Source organism: Physella acuta, unplaced genomic scaffold (genome assembly GCF_028476545.2).
Source record: "Physella acuta isolate Inbredline_101_S28 unplaced genomic scaffold, ASM2847654v3 ptg001467l, whole genome shotgun sequence".
In the NCBI taxonomy this organism is placed as follows: Eukaryota; Metazoa; Mollusca; class Gastropoda; family Physidae; genus Physella; species Physella acuta.
In genome coordinates this window covers 142,540-164,780 of record NW_026732982.1, presented here as the reverse complement: position 1 = coordinate 164,780, position 22,241 = coordinate 142,540, and the positions used below count along the sequence as shown (strand labels likewise).

The following is a 22,241-nucleotide window of genomic DNA, read 5'->3' as shown; positions in this document are numbered from 1 at the left end:
CTGTTGCTTAGATACGTTAACAAGCAACAATATGGCTGACTACTAGCTTCCGAGTACACTATCATTACACAAAGATACAATGCTATAGTTAGCAGAACTATATGTGTGTTATTTGAGTGACTATTTATAAGACAGAACCTTACTATAGGATTATAGCTACTTGATCAAAATTTACCATGCCTCCTAAAAAGAAAGGAAGCGGAAAGAAAGGTAAAGGCAAGAAAAAAGGAACAGGAAAAAAACAGGTGCCCCCGACTGCTGCGCCAAAAGCTGAAGAGGAAACAAAAGAATTTTTTCTCATACAAATAAAAGACCTAGAAGGTAGATTATTGAGGTAAGCTTAGAAAATCTTTTAGCTTTAAATTATGTGATATTGATTTCCTAGAGGCTCAAACACCTTATAAGCCTTATATTTTATATAAAAATATAGTATTATATAGGACTAATTTTTGTATGGACTATACTTATACTATAGACTATAGGATAAACCCTCTAAACCCTAACCAAACTGTCAGTCTAAACTAAATTTTAAATCAATCTAGATTTTAGAAATCTAGAGACTAGCTAGTGTTGCTAGAGTGACCTAGAGTTTGAGTAGATACAACAAAATAAATTATAATAAGATCGTAGTGCATAGGCTTAGAATCATAGGCTTATTTTTATAATTGTACTGTATACTAACTAAGCGATTTAAATAACTGATTACTATGATCAGATGTTGAGTAGTTAAGGGTATATCATAAACAACGTCTCATACAAATAATTACTCAGCATTTAGGCATTAAAACAGCAAATACTTTAGAACATACAGGCTTAAATCCCATTCTGTAAATTATACCCTCATCTTTTAATGGGATGTTGCATGTAATTTTAAACTTTATTATTGTTTAAGAAGACTAAAACAATTTAAAACTACATTAATTACATTAGACCTAATAGATACCAAGCTCAAGCAAGAACAGAAATAAAAAGACAGTGTTGTAAAACACCCTATGGTGTCACCAGGTCAAGTGACACCTGGTGGGGCCACCCAGGGTGTCACCCCCTCTGTCAATGATGTATCATGTAGACCCACTAAAACTATAGGCAATTTATAGTGTTACCCCTCCCCCCTGTGCTTAACGATGTAGGCCTATATACATTTTATAAATTATTTAACTAACACTGGAAAAAGCAGATTTTCTAATTAAAATTGCCTTTTTTTGTTTGGTGTCACCCCTTTGACTTTGACCATATGCTACTGATAAAATCCTTGCTTCATATTAAACACTATAATATGCCAAAAATTATACCCCCCAACCCCCATCCCAACCTCAGGTTTTCTAAAATATATGCACAACCCTTCAGACAAAATGTTCTTTGTATCAGAACGTTGGTTGAACAATGATAAAAAAAGAACCCTTTAAAAAAAAACCCAAAAAATTCAAATAGTCATGAAGGAGGTTTTGCATCAACAAGTTAGCACATCATACAACATTGCCTTCTAGGTATCTTTAAGTAGGCCTGTTTTCAACACTCGCTAAAAAAGTAAAATAACTCGTGTCAAAGTTTTAGATAAATAGATCAGATTTTGCCTTGTGGCAATAGAATGCAATCCTCACCACCCCAGAGTCCCTACACTTAGACCAGACCCTTGTAAAGTAAGCTCCTGGAAAATAATGGCACTTGCTGATACTGCCCTTCAAAATCGAACATCGTCAAACAGTGGCATAGTCAGGCAGGGGGTATTAAAGGGCAGTGGCTACACCCCCCCCCTCCGCTTCGAATAACGTTACCGCCACGTCCCCCTCCCTCCCTCCCCGAACTTCTTCATCAAGCCTTTACTGTCAGAGGGTTTCCAGACTTTTTTTTTTAAATTTATCAACTATGAGCTTTTTGCGGACTCGACCACGCCTCCATCACAACTAATGATACGTGTCAACTAGTTATGCGCCATTGAGGCTTTTCCTTTTTGGATTTGCTTCTATAGCCTTTGTCCAACCAAGAACAAGCTACAAGGCAGCAGTCGTTTGATTTTGGAGTTGTCTCTCCTAGAATAGTGGCTGCCCCCAGCTAACGAGCCTAATCTGCCCGGGGGTTCGAACTCGAGACTTTTCGGTTTATTAACCATGAGCTTTACCGACTCGACCACGCCGACCCCCCTCCCCGAACGAAATTGAACTTCAGAATTTATATTGAAATGATATACTTCTCGCAGTGTCCTCCTCCCTCCCCCCCCCCCCCCTCGGAAAAAATAATTTTAAGCGCCCTCCCCCCCCCCCCCCTCCCTGGAGAAAAAAGTCTGAAAGAAACACTGCTGGTTCCCTTCCATGGACCAAATGACCGCTGTCTCACGCTGATGTAGGATACAGCTATTGGCGACGATTGTTTTCAATGATCTCGGCATAAAAATACAATTTTAGTTCTCAAAATCGGCAGTTTGTGAGGTCTGTTTTATTTATAGGGTTTGTTTTTGGGTGGCAGGCTAAGTATGTTGTAGTCTGAATGTCATGACTTTTGGCTGTGTTATCGGACCTGTATTGTAAGTACAGATTCTGCAAGATACCGGGCAATAGGAAGTCGTATTGTGCGCTGTTTCCAGTTACTCAAAAACTTCCAGAATTTGAAATTTCGTTATCAAATTCTCTAAGAGTTTCTCGGCGATTTTGTCACAATTTACCTACTTATATTTTTATTTTGCCTGATTCCACAAGCAATGCCATCCTAACCTTTACGAATCTACGAGAAAGTTTAGAGGAGCTCACTTCCGCTTTATAAATGATCGAACACATGAACTGCTGATTAACTAGCATAAATAGCTTAGACTCGAGTTGTCTGTAAGACTATTAACAGTTTAGGGGTCATCCATAAATGACGTCACGCTTTTTTGGACGATCTTTACCCCACCCTCCCTCCCTCCGTCACAAGTCGTCAAAAAAGCCAGATCCCCCCCTAATATGACGTCATACCTCAGCCTACAACCCCCCCCCCCCCCCCTCAAAATTGCTGTCGACATAGAGTATTTTGATAAATTCCTATTACAATTTGAAGGGCTCAGTGGAAAAAGTACTTAAGTGTATTTTGAGAGTTTTGAGAAAAATGAGTGCAAAGTTTTTAAATTGTTATTGAAATACCAAAACAGCTGGTGCAGAGTATTTAAATTAAGCTACTTCGGTACTTTTTCCATGGCCCAAATTTACAGGGATGGTTAAGTGGACGTAGTCAAATAATATACTGGTCTTAACTCATTTTTGACAAAATGTAACTTAAGTACTTTTTCCACTGAGCCCTTCATTTATTAAAACCGTTTTCTAAAACGCGAAATAACGGCTAAAACTCGTTTTCTAACATTGCTTTTTTATAATGCAAAAAAGTGACTTCACACCATCTGAACCCCCCTCCCCCTAATCACACACCGTCACAAAATTAAGGACTCCCCCCCTACGAGTGTGACGTCATTTAATGGATGACCCCCTTAGGTCCCAATGGGACGACATACCAGATTAATTAAGCTTGATGAAGTAGCCTAATTGTTTGATTAAAATTATTACTCTATTTTTAATTTTCCTGACGCCCATACTGTCATGGTAACAAAATGTACTCACGGAAGTAAAGTTTGTGTCGCTAACATCCCACAAACTGACTGAACTTTCCATCGATAGGAGCACACACCATCGCTGTTTCTATTTTAGATTGGTAGGTCGGCTGTACTTTTATTACAGCTGCTCTCTTTAGTGACTATGTTATTAGGGTGCTATAGGATAGGATGTCCTGCTTTAAAGTTTTGTTTTTGGCCCTAGGTTTGTGGTGGCCGTAGGTTCGTGGTGGCCCTAGTTTTGTGGTGGCCCCTAGGTTTGTGGCGGCCCTAGGTTTGTGGCGGCCCTAGGTTTGTGGTGGCCCTAAGTGTGTGGTGGCCCTAGGTTTGTGGTGGCCCTAGGTTTGTGGTGGCCCAAGGTTTGTGGTGGCCCTAGGTTTGTGGCGGCTGTGTTGTAGGCCCTAGGATTGTGGTGGCCCTAGGTTTGTGGCGGCCCTATGTTTGTGGCGGCCCTAGGTTTGTGGTGGCCCTAGGTTTGTGGTGGCCCTAGGTTTGTGGCGGCCCTAGGTTTGTGGTGGCCCTATGTTTGTGGCGGCCCTAGGTTTGTGGTGGCCCTAGGTTTGTGGTGGCCCTAGGTTTGTGGCGGCCCTAGGTTTGTGGCGGCTGTAGGTTTGTGGTGGCCCTAGGTTTGTAGTGGCCCAAGGTTTGTGGTGGCCCTAGGTTTGTGGCGGCTGTGTTGTAGGCCCTAGGATTGTGGTGGCCCTAGGTTTGTGGCGGCCCAAGGTTTGTGGCGGCCCTAGGTTTGTGGTGGCCCTAGGTTTGTGGCGGCTGTAGGTTTGTGGTGGCCCTAGGTTTGTAGTGGCCCAAGGTTTGTGGTGGCCCTAGGTTTGTGGCGGCTGTGTTGTAGGCCCTAGGATTGTGGTGGCCCTAGGTTTGTGGCGGCTGTAGGTTTGTGGTGGCCCTAGGTTTGTAGTGGCCCAAGGTTTGTGGTGGCCCTAGGTTTGTGGCGGCTGTGTTGTAGGCCCTAGGATTGTGGTGGCCCTAGGTTTGTGGCGGCTGTGTTGTAGGCCCTAGGATTGTGGTGGCCCTAGGTTTGTGGCGGCCCTAGGTTTGTGGCGGCCCTAGGTTTGTGGCGGCCCTAGGTTTGTGGCGGCTGTGTTGTAGGCCCTAGGATTGTGACGGCCCTAGGTTTGTGGCGGCCCTAGGTTTGTGGCGGCCCTAGGTTTGTGGCGGCCCTAGGTTTGTGGCGGCCCTAGGTTTGTGGCGGCCCTAGGTTTGTAGTGGCCCAAAGTTTGTGGTGGCCCTATGTTTGTGGTGGCCCTAGTTTTGTGGCGGCCCTAGGTTTGTAGTGGCCCAAAGTTTGTGGTGGCCCTATGTTTGTGGTGGCCCTAGGTTTGTGGTGGTCCTAGGTTTGTGGTGGCCCTAGGTTTGTGGTGGCCCTAGGTTTGTGGTGGCTGTAGGTTTGTGGCGGCTGTGTTGGTGTCCCTAGTTTTTAGGTTGCCCTAGGTTTGTGGTGGCCCTATGTTTGTGGTGGCCCTAGGTTTGTAGCGGCCCGAGGTTGGTGGCCCTATGTTTGTGGCTGTAGGTTTGTGGTGGCCCTAGGTTTGTGGTGGCCCTAGGTTTGTGGCGGCTCTAGGTTTGTGGTGGCCCTAGGTTTGTGGTGGCCCTAGGTTTGTGGCGGCCCTAGGTTTGTGGCGGCCCTAGGTTTGTGGCGGCCCTAGGTTTGTGGTGGCCCTAGGTTTGTGGCTGTAGGTTTGTGGTGGCCCCAGGTTTGTGGCTCTAGGTTTGTGGTGGCCCTAGGTTCGTGGTGGCCCTAGGTTTGTGGTGGCTGTAGGTTCGTTGTGGCCCTAGGTTTGTGGCGGCCCTAGGTTCGTGGTGGCCCTAGGTTTGTGGTGGCCCTAGGTTTGTGGTGGCTGTAGGTTCGTTGTGGCCCTAGGTTTGTGGCGGCCCTAGGTTCGTGGTGGCCCTAGGTTTGTGGTGGCCCTAGGTTCGTGGCGGCCCTAGGTTTGTGGCGGCTGTGTTGGTGGCCCTAGGTTTGTGGTGGTCCTAGGTTCGTGGTGGCCCTAGTTTTGTGGTGGCCCTATGTTTGTGGCGGCTCTAGGTTTGTGGTGGCCCTAGGTTTGTGGTGGCCCTAGGTTTGTGGTGGCCGTAGGTTTGTGGTGGCCCTAGGTTTGTGGCGGCCCTAGGTTTGTGGTGGCTGTGTTGGTGGCCCTAGGTTTGTGGCGGCCCTAGGTTTGTGGTGGCTGTGTTGGTGGCCCTAGGTTTGTGGTGGTCCTAGGTTCGTGGTGGCCCTAGTTTTGTGGTGGCCCTATGTTTGTGGCGGCTCTAGGTTTGTGGTGGCCCTAGGTTTGTGGTGGCCCTAGGTTTGTGGTGGCCGTAGGTTTGTGACGGCCCGAGGTTGGTGGCCCTAGGTTTGTGGTGGCCCTATGTTTGTGGCGGCTCTAGGTTTGTGGTGGCCCTAGGTTTGTGGTGGCCCTAGGTTTGTGGTGGCCGTAGATTTGTGGCGGCCCTAGGTTTGTGGTGGCTGTGTTGGTGGCCCTAGGTTTGTGGTGGTCCTAGGTTTGTGGTGGCCGTAGGTTCGTGGTGGCCCTAGGTTCGTGGTGGCCCTAGGTTTGTGGTGGCCGTAGGTTCGTGGTGGCCCTAGGTTTGTGACGGCCCGAGGTTGGTGGCCCTAGGTTTGTGGCGGCCCTAGGTTTGTGGCGGCCCTAGGTTTGTGGTGGCCCTAGGTTTGTGGCGGCCCTAGGTTTGTGGCGGCCCTAAGTGTGTGGTGGCCCTAGGATTATGACGGCCCTAGGTTTGTGGCGGCCCTAAGTGTGTGGTGGCCCTAGGTTTGTGGTGGCCCTAGATTTGTGGTGGCCCTAGGTTTGTGGTGGCCCTAGATTTGTGGTGGCCCTAGGTTTGTGGTGGCCCTAGGTTTGTGGTGGCCCTAGGTTTGTGGCGGCCCTAGGTTCGTGGTGGCCCTAGGTTTGTGGTGGCCCTAGGTTTGTGGCGGCCCTAGTTTTGTGGTGGCCCTAGGTTTGTGGTGGCCCTAAGTTTGTGGCGGCCCTAGGTTCGTGGTGGCCCTAGGTTTGTGGTGGCCCTAGGTTTGTGGTGGCCCTAGGTTTGTGGCGGCTGTAGGTTTGTGGTGGCCCTAGGTTTGTGGTGGCCCTAGGTTTGTGGTGGCCCTAGGTTTGTGGTGGCCCTAGGTTTGTGGTGGCCCTAGGTTTGTGGTGGCCCTAGGTTTGTGGTGGCCCTAGGTTTGTGGTGGCCCTAGGTTTGTGGCGGCCCTAGGTTTGTGGCGGCTGTAGGTTTGTGGCGGCCCTAGGTTTGTGGTGGCCCTAGGTTTGTGGTGGCCCTAGGTTTGTGGTGGCCCTAGGTTTGTGGTGGCCGTAGGTTTGTGACGGCCCGAGGTTGGTGGCCCTAGGTTTGTGGTGGCCCTATGTTTGTGGCGGCTCTAGGTTTGTGGTGGCCCCTAGGTTTGTGGTGGCCCTAGGTTTGTGGTAGCCCTAGGTTTGTGGTGGCCCTAGGTTCGTGGTGGCCCTAGGTTTGTGGTGGCCCTAGGTTTGTGGTGGTCCTAGGTTTGTGGTGGCCGTAGGTTCGTGGTGGCCGTAGATTTATGGCGGCTGTAGGTTTGTGGTGGCCCTAGGTTCGTGGTGGCCCTAGGTTTGTGGTGGTCCTAGGTTTGTGGTGGCCGTAGGTTCGTGGTGGCCCTAGGTTCGTGGTGGCCCTAGGTTTGTGGTGGCCCTAGGTTCGTGGTGGCCGTAGGTTCGTGGTGGCCCTAGGTTTGTGACGGCCCGAGGTTGGTGGCCCTAGGTTTGTGGCGGCCCTAGGTTTGTGGCGGCCCTAGGTTTGTGGTGGCCCTAGGTTTGTGGTGGCCCTAGGTTTGTGGCGGCCCTAGGTTTGTGGCGGCTGTGTTGGTGGCCCTAGGATTATGACGGCCCTAGGTTTGTGGCGCCCCTAAGTGTGTGGTGGCCCTAGGTTTGTGGTGGCCCTAGGTTTGTGGTGGCCCTAGGTTTGTGGCGGCCCTAGGTTTGTGGCGGCCCTAGGTTTGTGGCGGCCCTAGGTTTGTGACGGCCCTAGGTTTGTGGCGGCCCTAAGTGTGTGGTGGCCCTAGGTTTGTGGTGGCCCTAGATTTGTGGTGGCCCTAGGTTTGTGGCGGCCCGAGGTTGGTGGCCCTAGGTTTGTGGTGGCCCTATGTTTGTGGCGGCTCTAGGTTTGTGGTGGCCCCTAGGTTTGTGGTGGCCCTAGGTTTGTGGTAGCCCTAGGTTTGTGGTGGCTGTGTTGGTGGCCCTAGGTTTGTGGTGGCCCCTAGGTTTGTGGTGGCCCTAGGTTTGTGGTGGCCCTAGGTTTGTGGCGGCCCTAGGTTTGTGGCGGCTCTAGGTTTGTGGTGGCCCCTAGGTTTGTGGTGGCCCTAGGTTTGTGGCGGCCCTAGGTTTGTGGTGGCTGTGTTGGTGGCCCTAGGTTTGTGGCGGCCCTAGGTTTGTGGTGGCTGTAGGTTTGTGGTGGCCCTAGGTTTGTGGCGGCCCTAGGTTTGTGGCGGCCCTAGGTTTGTGGCGGCCCTAGGTTTGTGGCGGCTGTGTTGGTGGCCCTAGGCTTGTGGCGGTCCTAGGTTTGTGGTGGCCCTAGGTTTGTGGCGGCCCTTGGTTTTTGGTGGCCCTAGGTTTGTGGCTGTAGGTTCATGGTGGCCCTAGGTTTGTGGTGGCCCTAGGTTTGTGGCTGTAGGTTCGTGGTGGCCCTAGGTTTGTGGTGACCCTAGGTTTGTGGTGGCCCTAGGTTTGTGGTGGCCGTAGATTTATGGCGGCTGTAGGTTTGTGGTGGCCCTAGGTTTGTGGCTGTAGGTTCGTGGTGGCCCTAGGTTTGTGGTGGCCCTAGGTTTGTGGTGGCCCTAGGTTTGTGGTGGCTGTAGGTTTGTGGTGGCTGTAGGTTTGTGGCGGCCCTAGGTTTGTGGCGGCCCTAGGTTTGTGGCGGCCCTAGGTTTGTAGTGGCCCTTGGTTTGTGGTGGCCCTAGGTTTGTGGTGGCCCTAGGTTTGTGGCGGCTGTAGGTTTGTGGCGGCCCTAGGTTTGTGGCGGCCCTAGGTTTGTGGCGGCTGTAGGTTTGTGGCGGCCCTAGGTTTGTGGCGGCTGTAGGTTTGTGGCGGCCCTAGGTTTGTGGCGGCTGTAGGTTTGTGGCGGCTGTAGGTTTGTGGCGGCCCTAGGTTTGTGGCGGCTGTAGGTTTGTGGCGGCTGTAGGTTTGTGGCGGCCCTAGGTTTGTGGCGGCTGTAGGTTTGTGGCGGCTGTAGGTTTGTGGCGGCCCTAGGTTTGTGGCGGCCCTAGGTTTGTGGCGGCTCTAACATGGTGGCGGCCCTAGGTTTGTGGCGGCCCTAGGTTTGTGGCGGCCCAAGGTTTGTGGTGGTCCTAGGTTTGTGGCGGCCCTAGGTTTGTGGCGGCTCTAACATGGTGGCGGCCCAAGGTTTGTGGTGGTCCTAGGTTTGTGGCGGCTCTAACATGGTGGTGGCCCTAGGTTTGTGGTGGCCCTAGGTTTGTGGCGGCCCTAGGTTTGTGGCGGCCCTAGGTTTGTGGTGGTCCTAGGTTTGTGGTGGCCCTAGGTTTGTGGCGGCCCTTGGTTTTTGGTGGCCCTAGGTTTGTGGCTGTAGGTTCATGGTGGCCCTAGGTTTGTGGTGGCCCTAGGTTTGTGGCTGTAGGTTCGTGGTGGCCCTAGGTTTGTGGTGACCCTAGGTTTGTGGTGGCCCTAGGTTTGTGGTGGCCGTAGATTTATGGCGGCTGTAGGTTTGTGGTGGCCCTAGGTTTGTGGTGGCTGTAGGTTTGTGGCGGCCCTAGGTTTGTGGCGGCCCTAGGTTTGTGGCGGCCCTAGGTTTGTGGCGGCCCGAGGTTGGTGGCCCTAGGTTTGTGGTGGCCCTATGTTTGTGGCGGCTCTAGGTTTGTGGTGGCCCCTAGGTTTGTGGTGGCCCTAGGTTTGTGGTAGCCCTAGGTTTGTGGTGGCTGTGTTGGTGGCCCTAGGTTTGTGGCGGCCCTAGGTTTGTGGTGGCTGTAGGTTTGTGGTGGCCCTAGGTTTGTGGCGGCTCTAGGTTTGTGGTGGCCCCTAGGTTTGTGGTGGCCCTAGGTTTGTGGCGGCCCTAGGTTTGTGGTGGCTGTGTTGGTGGCCCTAGGCTTGTGGCGGTCCTAGGTTTGTGGTGGCCCTAGGTTTGTGGCGGCCCTTGGTTTTTGGTGGCCCTAGGTTTGTGGCTGTAGGTTCATGGTGGCCCTAGGTTTGTGGTGGCCCTAGGTTTGTGGCTGTAGGTTCGTGGTGGCCCTAGGTTTGTGGTGACCCTAGGTTTGTGGTGGCCCTAGGTTTGTGGTGGCCGTAGATTTATGGCGGCTGTAGGTTTGTGGTGGCCCTAGGTTTGTGGTGGCTGTAGGTTTGTGGCGGCCCTAGGTTTGTGGCGGCCCTAGGTTTGTGGTGGTCCTATGTTTGTGGTGGCCCTAGGTTTGTGGCGGCTGTAGGTTTGTGGCGGCCCTAGGTTTGTGGCGGCCCTAGGTTTGTGGCGGCTCTAACATGGTGGCGGCCCTAGGTTTGTGGTGGCCCTAGGTTTGTGGTGGCCCTAGGTTTGTGGTGGCCCTAGGTTTGTGGTGGCCCTAGGTTTGTGGCGGCCCTAGGTTTGTGGCGGCCCAAGGTTTGTGGTGGTCCTAGGTTTGTGGCGGCCCTAGGTTTGTGGCGGCTCTAACATGGTGGCGGCCCTAGGTTTGTGGTGGCCCTAGGTTTGTGGTGGCCCTAGGTTTGTGGTGGCCCTAGGTTTGTGGTGGCCCTAGGTTTGTGGCGGCCCTAGGTTTGTGGCGGCCCTAGGTTTGTGGTGGTCCTAGGTTTGTGGTGGCCCTAGGTTTGTGGTGGCCCTAGGTTTGTGGTGGCCCTAGGTTTGTGGTGGCCCTAGGTTTGTGGTGGTCCTAGGTTTGTGGCACAAGAAGTGCAGACGCGTAGCGACCCTATCAGGCGCCATGGGCGAACTATTAAATTTCCACCCCTCTTCCTGGTATAAAAATACAGTTTGTGAAAACCCCCCCCCCCCCCCATCATGAGGTCATATGATTGATGTACGTCACACAAGAGAGCAACTATTTCCCGAACTTTGACCTTGCATAATGCAGTAATGCAGCTCAAAAATGAGTTGTTTTTTATATATTTTATTTTGCTACCCAGTTTGGCGCCCTCTTAAAGTCGGCGCCCGGGTCTCTAGCTGCGCCTCTGAAGAAGTGCCTGTCGAGAATAGCCAATACTATTTCCGGTCTTTGAATAGCTGGTCTTAGGAAGGACATAAGCCAGTGTGGTGAACTAGAGTTTCTGTTTGGGTGATTGAACTTAGGCAGCTGTCTTATGGTTTTAAAAGACGAGCATAGTCGTAACACTTCAAGAAGATGGTGTTTTTGGCGTAGGCAGTCCATCATAGACTTGATATCAGTCTTCTATATCACAGCTTGCCCCCCGCCGGGTGTCATAATATGGGGTCATCCATAAATGACGTCACGCTTTTTATGACGATTTTTACCTCCCCCCCTCCCCTCCGTCACTCTTCGTCACAAAAAGCCAGACCCCCCCCCCCCCAAAAATGACGTCACACCTCAACCTACAACTCCCCTCAAAATTGCAGTTGAATTTTTTTAAAACATTGATATTTTTCCAAAATCTTGTCTAAACTATTACAATTTATTAAAACAGTTATCTAAAACGCGAAATAACGTCTAAAATTCGTTTTCTAACATTGCTTTTTTATAATGCAAAAATGTGACGTCGCAACATCTGACCCCCCCTCCCCCTCATCACACATCGTCACAAAATTACGGACCCCCCCCCCCTCCCCCCTACGAGTGTGACGTCATTTATGGAAGCCAGACTGTTGTCGTCGTCCCCCCCCCCCCCCCCTTACCTCTCTTCTCTTAGTCTTTAAACTTTAAAATAAAAATAAAATGTGCCGTTAACCCTTTGTTTCCTGCCCCAATGCGACAGTACCATCGGTAGACAACACACACACCACCATGAGCATACCGAACGACTCCAAGAAAGGATCTCTCGCTTCGTCCAAGGGCGCGCCAGAGTCGATTGGAAACCCCTTTCATAAACCTCCCAAAGTAGAGCCCGAATCAAAAGAGGTTTATTTAAAGACGATAACAAACCTCGAGATCCGTGTCAAGAAGTAAGTCGGAGCATTTGACGTGATTGGAGTTTGTTGAAGATTAAAGTTTTTTTAAACTTTTAAAAAGTTAAATATTTAAAAAGTTAAATGCTAGTGACGCGTTAGAAGATATCTTTTACATGAAGGCATTGCAAAAACAATCGTATAGCATTTTTAGCGCAATTTCCATTCTGGAGAATTGCGTTTATTAACTCGTCATTTCTGGGAATGTATGGATGGATGAATGAATGGATGTATGAATGTGTGTCCGGGCTTTAAGTCGTATCTCCTCCTCAACGAAGCAATATCGATGACTAGTTACAAAAGCAATTATGATAAGCAAGTTACGAGGATGAACATAGGCCATAAAAATTCCGGGTTTCTTTCATGGATTTCGCGAAAAAGCCAAAAAACCTCGAAAAAATGATGCAGTTTTTTGCCCATATCTCGGCAACCAGACCACTTAGCGACTTGAAACATGTACCAATCGATTCCTGCCATAATTTAGAACAATATTGCCGAAGAAAGTTTTCAAAAATATCCTTTCGTTAAAATTTGGACCGAATTAGTAGGCATGTTTTTCCAACCACACCACACGCGTCATCACGTTCAATAGCTGCGCCATCACGTTCAATGGCTGCGTCATCACGTTCAGTAGCTAGGCGCGCAATGGTTTTTAGTCATGTAACTCTATTGTAAATAAAACATGTAAAATACTGAAAAAATAATTAATAAAAACGTTTTAATAACTAACCAATGGTTTTACTAACCCTGCTCTTGATTTACGCTACGACTGAGCTATTTTTAGATAACATAAGGAAATTGCGCTTAAATGTCACTAGACTTTTTAATTAACTTGTTTTTCTCTATCGGGGAATGGGGAATTTGTAAATTAGCACACTAAGTTATTTCGCTTGGTTATGTCACCTTGGCTAAAATGATTGTAGTCTTACACGTAGTGTTTATGAAATGAAAAGCATACAATTTGAATTTTTATACTTGTATGCTAGGATCTTTTATTAACAATGTCGCTCTCCTAGGGGGGTCGGAATTTCGAGACGAGGGGGGGGGGGGGGTGTGAAGTAAAACGGCTGTGGTACATTACCCCCTGTCTATTGCACCCGACCATTTAGAGATATGGATAGGTTAAGGATAAGATATTTGTTTAGGGATAAGATAGTGTTAGGGTTAAGGATAGCTTTTTGGGATTGGAAGCTGGATATACTGGATATACTGATAGACAGAGACGTAGCGACCTAATCCGGCGCCCGGGGCGGACTATCAATTTTGCGCCCCCCCCCATTTATATATATCGTTTTTCCTGTCTGTGAAAAAGACCCCCTCCCCCCCCCCCCCAAGTTGGAAAGGTTTGTAGCGCTTCTTACTAGTTACTATCCTGTAACAATTTCTATTTCGGTGTCACAAAGTTGTTAAATCAGTGTGTGGAGACTTGTAATCGTTCATTTTCGTAACTTTGTGTATATTTCAATACTTCAGCTTAAACTGAGCTTTCAAATTAATATCTCTACCCCTTTTGGCGCCCCCTTAAGGTCGGCGCCCGAGGCGGCCGCCCCACCCGCCCTCCCTTAGCTACGCCTCTGCTGATGGATAGGGATAGGTATGATTATAATTTGTATTGCAATGGGGGGGGGGTAGCATGACAGGGGGTAATGTTCTAGTCGGTAATGACATGTGAGGTATGACAAGCATGTAAGTGACCCAAGTTCTAAATATAAATGCTTTATTAAGATTCTTGGGGGGGGGGGGGGGGAGATATTGATGCACCCCCCCTCCCTCCCCCTCCTTTGCCTATGCCATTGTTGATGATTGAAAATGTTACTTTTTTGTGTTATGTGGTGTTCACAATTCTTAAATTCTTAAGGGCAAATCAAATGATTATGACTCAGTTTAATTTCAGTTTGAATGTTGAAATTTGATTATGTTATAGTTATAGTGGATAAAAGAAAAGCCTTTTTATTTTCCCAAAACCTTTACAGCCATAGATTTTAATGATGTTAAATATTCTTTTATATTTCTGTTGCTCCGAGATAAAAATTGTAACATTTTAAGTTTAATACAAGAATTTAAATATAACAAAGTCTACCTTTAATCTTGATCATTTTTTTTAGTTGGATGAACACAATTTATATATTTTGTTATCTTTTTTTAGCTGGATGAACACAATTTATATATTTGGTTATCTTTTTTTAGCATGATGAACACAATTTATATATTTGGTTATCTTTTTTTAGCTGGATGAACAAAATGTATATATTTGGTTATCTTTTTTTAGCTGGATGAACAAAATTTATATATTTGGTTATCTTTTAGATATCAAAAACGCTGTGATGAGCTGGAAGTGGCCAATGGACAGTACCAGGAAAAATATGACCAGATGTCCTCAGACAAAAAGGAGATTGTCTCTTTTTGGAAAAAACAAGTGGAGATTAAAAGTTAGTAAAAAAAATTTTGTCTTTAAAATGGTTTAAGTAAAGTTCCCTTTTCAAACCCGATGGTATCCATTGGGCTAGTGAATGGATTTCACCTGTTTCTGTGACCTTGGCTTATGAAGAGATTGTGTGGTCAGCACTATGCCCAGCCGCCTTTACTTTCCCTAATGTGAGTTTGGTACCCATCAGTGCTGGGTGGACTCAGGGACTTCTACTGACTTGAACCCAGATTTAAACTTGTGACTTTCAGCTTAGTAGTCTAGCGCTCTACCACCAGGCCATGCCACCCCCTTGAAACAATTTGATTGCTAAGATTAAAAAAAAAAACCTTTAAAGCAAAAATAAGCACATATGTTTAATTAATTTGTAAGCCTATATAATAAATGTGTCTGTGTATCAAATTAAAATTGTACTGAAGGTTATTATGCTTGTTACTAGTAACTGGTGATAGCAGCTACTGATAATTTGACAATTAAATGTTGGCTTAAGGACTTGAACACTTTTATTCTCTTTAAAATTATTAAAATTTAACCTCTTTAAAAAACAAAACAAAGATTTGATGGCAAGTATGTTGAAGTCTATAAATCTAGTATGTACAGGGAACAATCTCATGAGATAAATAAGTCTTAAAATAATTGAATCAGAATAGAATTTTAACATCAAATTCTAACTACCCCAAGAGTCCTTATCATTAATAGCTTTCCATGTTATATCAATGGGATGGTTAGTAAATCAAATTCACTTAGACAGGTTTGGATGCCTCTCCTAAAATTTTTTATTTTGTCTGTATCTCCCAGCTGATGAAATAGTTGATTTAAATGAACGTTTGATTGGCCTCCAACAATTACGAGACAATGAACGAGAAACCTTCAAAAAGCAAATACAGGAGCAGAGAACAGAGTTTCAAGAAATGAAAGATCAGCTTACAGCTGAGAATATGATTCTTGGTGAGTAAAAAAAGCTTTCAAATAAAGGGAAGTAATAACTGGAATGATTTATATGAAGTTATTAATGTATTAGATTTTAAAGACTATACAAGTAATTAGATATATGAATAAAATGAGAGTCCACAAGTTTTCTTTATTGTTCTATTAAGTTTTCCTGATGTGTATGACAAATGACCTTCACCTTAGAATGTCAAGAAGGGAGGATAGGATATAGATTTTATGGATACACAAATTCTAGTGATTGACAATAGTTTAAAATATTCAACATATTTATCAAATGCATAGCCTACTTAGTCAAAATAATTAAAATTCAATAAAACTTAGTTATCTATGCCATGAAATTTATAGGAGGTAAGCTTGCTTCACTGGAAGAATTTAAGCTCCAAAAGGAAGAGTTGATGAACAAATTTGCTATGATGGAAGCTGAGCTGTCAAGACGGGAAGATGAGTACCAGGATAAATTGTATGCATTAGAGAAGAAGGCAGTCATTGATAAAGACAGGTAATTCAACATCATTCCCCTTTACTGTATGCATTAGAGAAGAAGGCAGTCATTGATAAAGACAGGTAATTTAACATCATTCCCCTTTACTGTATGCATTAGAGAAGAAGGCAGTCATTGATAAAGACAGGTAATTCAACATCATTCCCCTTTACTGTATGCATTAGAGAAGAAGGCAGTCATTGATAAAGACAGGTAATTCAACATCATTCCCCTTTACTGTATGCATTAGAGAAGAAGGCAGTCATAGATAAAGACAGGTAATTTAACATCATTCCCCTTTACTGCCTCTGTTTTTAAGTCGACTATATTGCAATGTGAATACATTTCATCTAATAAAGTTTTGATATTCATAATGTTATTCAACTTAAGTTAAATGCTAATCTTTGTGAAGTTTAAAATAAATCAATATCTTCAACTGTGAAATGTAAATTTTTTATTTATTTAATAAAGGTTAAGCTTTTTTCTATTGCTGCTTTCATTTTTATGCATGAAAAACTAAATTCTGTTTTCTTATAAAAAATGTAACATGACAATTTTTATAATTTCTATGCCAGACTTAAAAAAGAAATGATTTTACGAGTGAACCAGGTGGCCGCAGAATTTCGTAAAATCAGTAACAAACAAATGGCAGAAACAACCAAACGAACAATTAGAGAGAATGTCTCTATAACATCCCAGCTGGCAAAGATGTCTGACAAGACAATTGAGTTGATCAAAGAGAATGATAGCCTGGAGGAGAAAGTGAAGAAACTCAAGCAGCAGGTTGAACTGCTGGAGGCTAATGAAAAAGAACTTGGAAAGAAAAACCAAAGCAATATGAAGGTTTGACGTTTGTAATGTGTCCTGTTAAAACTTCCTGTTTGGTTAGATTATGTTTGAAATTTAGATTTTATGCATTTTGATCTATTCTTATCATAGCTTAAAGAATACATTTTTTGTTCTGTTTGATCTATGTATATTTTAAATTAAGTAATTATATTGAAAGTTTACATTGTAGGTCCTATAAAATTTGATCTATGCTTATTTTAAGTTCAATATACCATATTTAAAATTTAAATTTTACGCCATATGGTCTATTCATATATATTTAGTTTGAGGTCTAAAAGAGTTAATTTTCTAATAATTCTTTAAAAGATGATTTAAACAAAAATTGCAAGTTCTTAAAGTAGTAGTTTGTATTATTAGTTTGAAATATAACTGCTAAAAATGCAGTCTAATGAAGTTTTTTTTTTTTACATTTGTTTATAAAGATTATCAAGTTTATGACTGAAAAATGTCAAAGTCAGGAAGAAACAATAGCAGAGTATGCTAAAAAAGAAGAGAACTATGTAGAGGTGGAATCTGACATAGAATTATTGAAACAAGAGGTTGATAAGTACAGGTATGTTTACATTTGTAGTTTAAATATCTATCTGATTTATTGATAGGAAGATACTAATAATATTAAAGGTAATCTGGTTATTACTTCAATATGAACTTTGTGAAAAGGAGCAAACCCCAGCCAACTAAAAACTAGAATGTATCGTAGGCCTATAGCTACCCAAGAATGGTGATTTTTTTTTAATGCTTTAACTGGCATAGATTCATGTAACTGTTAGTTACCAGCAAGACCTTGACTAGGGAAATACTGAGGAGGTTAAAAGTGGCCTTGGACAAAACACTGAGATCATAACAGGCAGGTTTCAGGCCAGCTAAATCATGTAGTGACCACATTGACAAGTTACACATCATCGACAACAGTCCTTCAGGTGGTAGTCCCCTCTACATGATTTGTATGGACTTGGAGCATCAACAGAGACATAATCTGGAGGCTGAAGCACCACTACAGGATTTCTGCCAAAGTTGATCAACATTTCACATAAAATGGAATAGAGGGGGGATGAAGATAAGAAACTGCATAAACAAAGCCAGGCATGCCTACCATACCCTTTTCATTATCTGGAGTTCTGTCCCTCCACAACACAATCTGTATCTTAATGTTAGGTTTGTTCTACTGTATGGATCTGAGTCTTGAAGAGTTATCAGACCTAGTAACAGTAAGTTTCAAACTTTCATCAACAGCTGCTTAACAAAATCTATCACAGGCAAAATGGGGCCTGACAATATTAGCATTGCCATCTAGTGGGAAAGATAAAAAATTAGGAATGGGGCAATGTGTAGAAACCAGCACACAATGTATCGAAACAATTATGGGAATGGAATCCCAAAGTGTAAACACATGTAGATAGGGGAGAGGGGGGGGGGGGGGGGAGAAAAATTCCATACTCAGTGAACATAATAAATGGATATCCCCTTACTACAACACATTATCAACTTATATTTTTGTTTTAATTTGTTATACTATGTTTTGTTATCTCATGCTTGCATTTGTTGAGGTATTATAAAAGTAACGATTACTTATAACAATTAACATAAATGTTCACCATAACATTCTTGTTTTTGTAGTACTGAATTACAAGTAGCGACAAGAGACAATAATGTGTATGAAGAAATGGTTCAGAAATTAGAAGAAGAAAATCACAAAGAACGCAAATTGAGGACAAAAATAGAGGATATTTTAGCAAAAGCTTCTATAGCAATCAAAAATGTTTTGATAGTAAGTTTTATATTCTATTTCTCTGTATTCAATAATTCAAACACAAATTTAGTATGAAATATTACAATATTTTTAGAAATAAAATCCATCTGCAAAATCTAATTTCATATGAAGAAATATTAATTGTTAGAGGTTAACCAGCCTGTGTGATTGATATGAGTGTATAATAGTTGCCTTTTAATACTTTTATTTAAAAAAAAATTCAAGTTTAGTAAAAATGTAATTTCTCCATGTATCTTTAAACACCATTATTATGTTACACACATAATCACTTATACAACACATTCAAATTTTTGCTGATGAAGATAGTTTATAAATAACTTGTAGGAAGACCCAGATGCCAGTCCAGATGACAGAATTGAAGATCTATACAAGAGGGAATACCTGCTGGAGAACCTGCTGGTGCTAATGAACAGCGCGGCCAATCTTGGCATTGGTGCGCAGATAAGTGATCTAGGGAAAACTAACTCTGAAGCTACACCTGTCGTATTGCCTGGTCCATCTAAGCCAATAACCAAAAAGTATGTGTGCTCAACTTTATTAGGCTGTTTGATGAGATAATTAATAAATTAAGTTTATTAAGGTGTAATAGGGCTGGTAAGTAGGTCACTAACCAGTTCTATGGCTCATGCAGGTTTTATTGAGCGATAGAACTGGTTGGTGACCTATTACCAGCCCTATTATTAGAGTGATTCTTTCAATTTACTTGATGCGTTAGACATTTTAAGGGTCATCTATAAATGATGTCATGCTTTTTTGTGTCATTATTTCTACCTCCCACAGATTCCCTTCCTAAAATTGACATCCCAACTTCAAACTACAGTTCTTCCCCCCTCACTAAAAGTTGCTGATCTTAAAAAAAATCTATTTCTTTTAAAATATTCACTGTGCTGGGTCAACATTAAGTTTATTTTATCAATTTCTATTGCAATCTACAAAACACTTTCTGTACTGGCAGCATTACGAAAAGTACCATTATGTTGGGGGACGGAGTGGCCTAGCGGTAGAGAGCTAGACTGCTAACCCATAAGTCTCGAGTTCAAATCCAGGTTCAAGTTAGTAGAATGTCCCTGTCCACCCAGCTCTGATGGGTACCCAACTTGTGTTAGGGAAAATAAAGTTGCCTGGGCATAGTGCCGACCACACTATCCCTGCATATGCTTAATTCACAGAAACAGGTGAACTCTACTTCACTTCAGAGGTGTAGCGACCCTTCCTGGTGCCCGGGGACAAACTTTCGATTTGCACCCCCCTCCCCCCCTCAAACTTTCAATTTGCACCCCCTTCCCCCCCCTCAAACTTTCGATTTGCACCCCCCCCCCCCTCAACCTTTCAATTTATTTTTCCAACCCATTTTGCCGTCCCCTAAGATCAGCGCCTGGGGACATGTGTCGTTCCCTCCCCCCCCCCTCGCTACGCCTCTGCTTCACTTACTCCTAAGGCCGTCTGGTTCGGAAGGGGGAACTTTACTATTATGTAAGGCATTTAATTTTTTAAAATATTATAATAAATTTTAATTGAGATGTTTTTATCTTGGTAGAGATTTCCCTGAAATCAAAGGCTCGCTTCCACATTATTCACTTGGTGACCTGGGGCTAATACCAAGACCAAACCAGCAAATCCCCACCAGCTTGGACAAAATAAAAGTTTCCTCAAAACAAAATAAACTAGGCACGTTGCGTGGCGTCCTCTCCAAGTCAGTGGCTACACAGACCTCCAGTGGGGCCAATGTGAGTAGATGTACTATTTCTTTCTCTAAGTGGTTTTTGTTGATGTCATGTCTACATGTTTTTCTGTTTCAATTGTTGATGTCATGTCTACATGTTTTTCTGTTTCAATTGTTGTTGTCATGTCTCCATATTTTTTCTGTTTCAATTGTTGATGTCATGTCTTCATGTTTTTCTGTTTCAATGCTGTGCAATTATGTGTGTGTGTACCCTCTGCTAAAGTTAATACACCAGCAGTTTCTTTGGTTATCCTTTCTGTTGTCATGTCTGTTGTTCAGAGCTTCTTTCAGGCTTCCCTTGCTTGTAGGAACTACCTTGTCAACCCCCCCCCCCCTCCCTAGACAAAAAAATATTCTGAAACACAGGTGTTCTTTTGTTCCAATTTTGATTTTATGTACCTGGCAAATGTGATCAATACTGATCTTGCTTCCCATCTCAAGTTAAACGACTGCTTCTCTGTATGAATAAATGACACATCTACCTGCGCTAATTGAACTTAATTTTATCACAATCTAACCTTAAAATTTCAATTTTCTTTACGTTTCTTTTAAGGATTATGATGATAATGTCATGTCAAATATTCCCCATTATGTTTCACAGACAATACTGTATGCAGCGCAATATTTTGGGGCGCCAAGCATGAATGAAATGAAACAATCAAGTGCAGGAAAACCTTCTGGACTCAGCCCATTACCTGTCCCTAAAAAAATTGTTGAAAGTATGGCGTGAGATGGCAAGAAAACAAATTCTCGCATGAAGTAACATATCAACAACTTGTTATTTTAACTCAACTCAAACAATTTTTGCCATTTTTTGTGAAATTAGCTTATATTTCAACACATTTTTGATTCACTATTTCTTGAATTTCTACAAAAAGTTTTTTTTTGTAAATTATTGCTGTAAAATGTGCTATATTTAAAAATTGTTTTGTAAATATAATTCAATGTAATAATAAAAGTAAAGTTGCTTCTCGAACCTGATGGCCCATGGGGCAAGTAAAGTAGAGTTTACCTGTTTCAATGTGGATTAAAATATTTCAATGATCGTCTTCATAAATAAATATTTTCTCCCGCTAATTACATTAAAAAACATGATCAAACATTCTAAAAAACCTTAAGCAGATGGTTTGAACCTCCATTAAAACACTATAATTGCACTTTTCAGAAAAAAAAACCTTAATGGTTATTGATATTTCAAATAGTTTGAATCTCACTTATAGGTTTCTTTTTTAAAAACCTTTTGTTTCTTTTTAAAAGATCTTTCTAAAATGTGTCTAATTTATTTTGATTACTGTGTTTCATTGACTAAAATGTTGAAAAACTTTTAATGTGGCACTGCTTTTCCAAATTTGTGTTGTTAGATTTATATTCATAAAGTGCTCTTGACCTTTCTTGATAAGTGTGTGTGTATTTGCTACAATAAAGGAACAGCTTCGACTTCAGATATTAAGATAAACCAAACGTTTGCAATTTTACAAATAAAAGATTTTGTCAGGTTTAAAAAAAAAACATAGTTAGATTTTTTTTATGACATCAAGGATTATGAGGCTTCCAGCTGAAGTAGAAACAAAGCTTGATTTTAAAGATTTATAAAACATCACTTTTAAATTTTGTTTCTCATCTGTAAATAGAATTCTCCTAATTTTTAGCAAACCTATTGAATATAACACTTTTTAGTCTATTTTAATCTTTCGGCTGATTTCATGTCATCACAAGGCTGCTTATTATTTATCACAAGGAAAATAAACATTTTAAAATTGAATGGTTGAAAAAAATTTTTGTTTTACTCACAGAAGATTTGGTTGAATAAAAATAAGCATCTACATTTTAACTTTCTTGTATGATTGTTTTGCCCATACATGTAATACTAAGAGTCGTGGTGTATGATGAATTTATAAATAAATATATATCATTATATAAATATATATAAATGTATGTAAAAATAAATAAATGAAGTATTATATAGGGCGGATGTATATATATATATATATATATATATATATATATATATATATATATATATATATATATATATATATATATATATATATATATATACACATGTCGCCCTATATAATACTTCATTTATTTATTTATTCCAAAATATAGAATTTTTATGACTTTCAAAAATTTGAAATTGTAAACAAAATGTGACCAGAATATAGCTGTAAAATTAAAAAAAGACCTCCACTGTCTTTATCACTGCTTGGTGGTCATCCATATATAACGTCATGCTTTATTTGACGATTTTTACCCCCCCCCCCTACCCTCCGTCACACATCGTCACAAAAAGATTCACGTCATGATGTTTTCAGGGGATACAAAAAAACTAGTGTGCTGTTTTTTCTGGCGTAATTTTATTTTGTTTGTGTGTGTGTGTGT

The 22,241-nt window shown here is 43.0% G+C and overlaps 1 protein-coding gene across 2 annotated transcripts; it reads left to right on the top strand.

Annotated features, from left to right (window-relative positions):
• The first annotated feature begins 21 nt into the window (after nucleotides 1-21).
• Nucleotides 22-21,685, top strand: LOC131928155 (cilia- and flagella-associated protein 157). Of its 2 annotated transcripts, XM_059284095.1 has the most exons (11): nucleotides 3,570-3,675; nucleotides 11,470-11,656; nucleotides 13,967-14,088; nucleotides 14,883-15,032; nucleotides 15,381-15,534; nucleotides 16,092-16,359; nucleotides 16,788-16,918; nucleotides 17,983-18,133; nucleotides 18,461-18,654; nucleotides 19,674-19,863; nucleotides 20,461-21,685. In XM_059284095.1, the coding sequence occupies exons 2-11, from the start codon at nucleotides 11,499-11,501 to the stop codon at nucleotides 20,587-20,589; spliced, it is 1,647 nt and encodes a 548-aa protein (XP_059140078.1). In that variant the 5' UTR covers nucleotides 3,570-3,675; nucleotides 11,470-11,498; the 3' UTR covers nucleotides 20,590-21,685. The 2 variants fall into 2 exon arrangements, with proteins under 2 accessions (XP_059140079.1, XP_059140078.1); XM_059284096.1 differs by lacking the exons at nucleotides 3,570-3,675; nucleotides 11,470-11,656 and adding an exon at nucleotides 22-334.
• Nucleotides 21,686-22,241: the final 556 nt, after the last annotated feature.

Bases quoted from the DNA above. Each gene is read 5' to 3' on its own strand.
- LOC131928155 (XM_059284096.1), top strand. From the start codon at position 177: ATGCCTCCTAAAAAGAAAGGAAGCGGAAAGAAAGGTAAAGGCAAGAAA. The intron at 16,919-17,982 runs GTATGTTTACAT...TTGTTTTTGTAG, and splicing joins CAAGAGGTTGATAAGTACAG to TACTGAATTACAAGTAGCGA. The intron at 19,864-20,460 runs GTGAGTAGATGT...TATGTTTCACAG, and splicing joins AGACCTCCAGTGGGGCCAAT to ACAATACTGTATGCAGCGCA.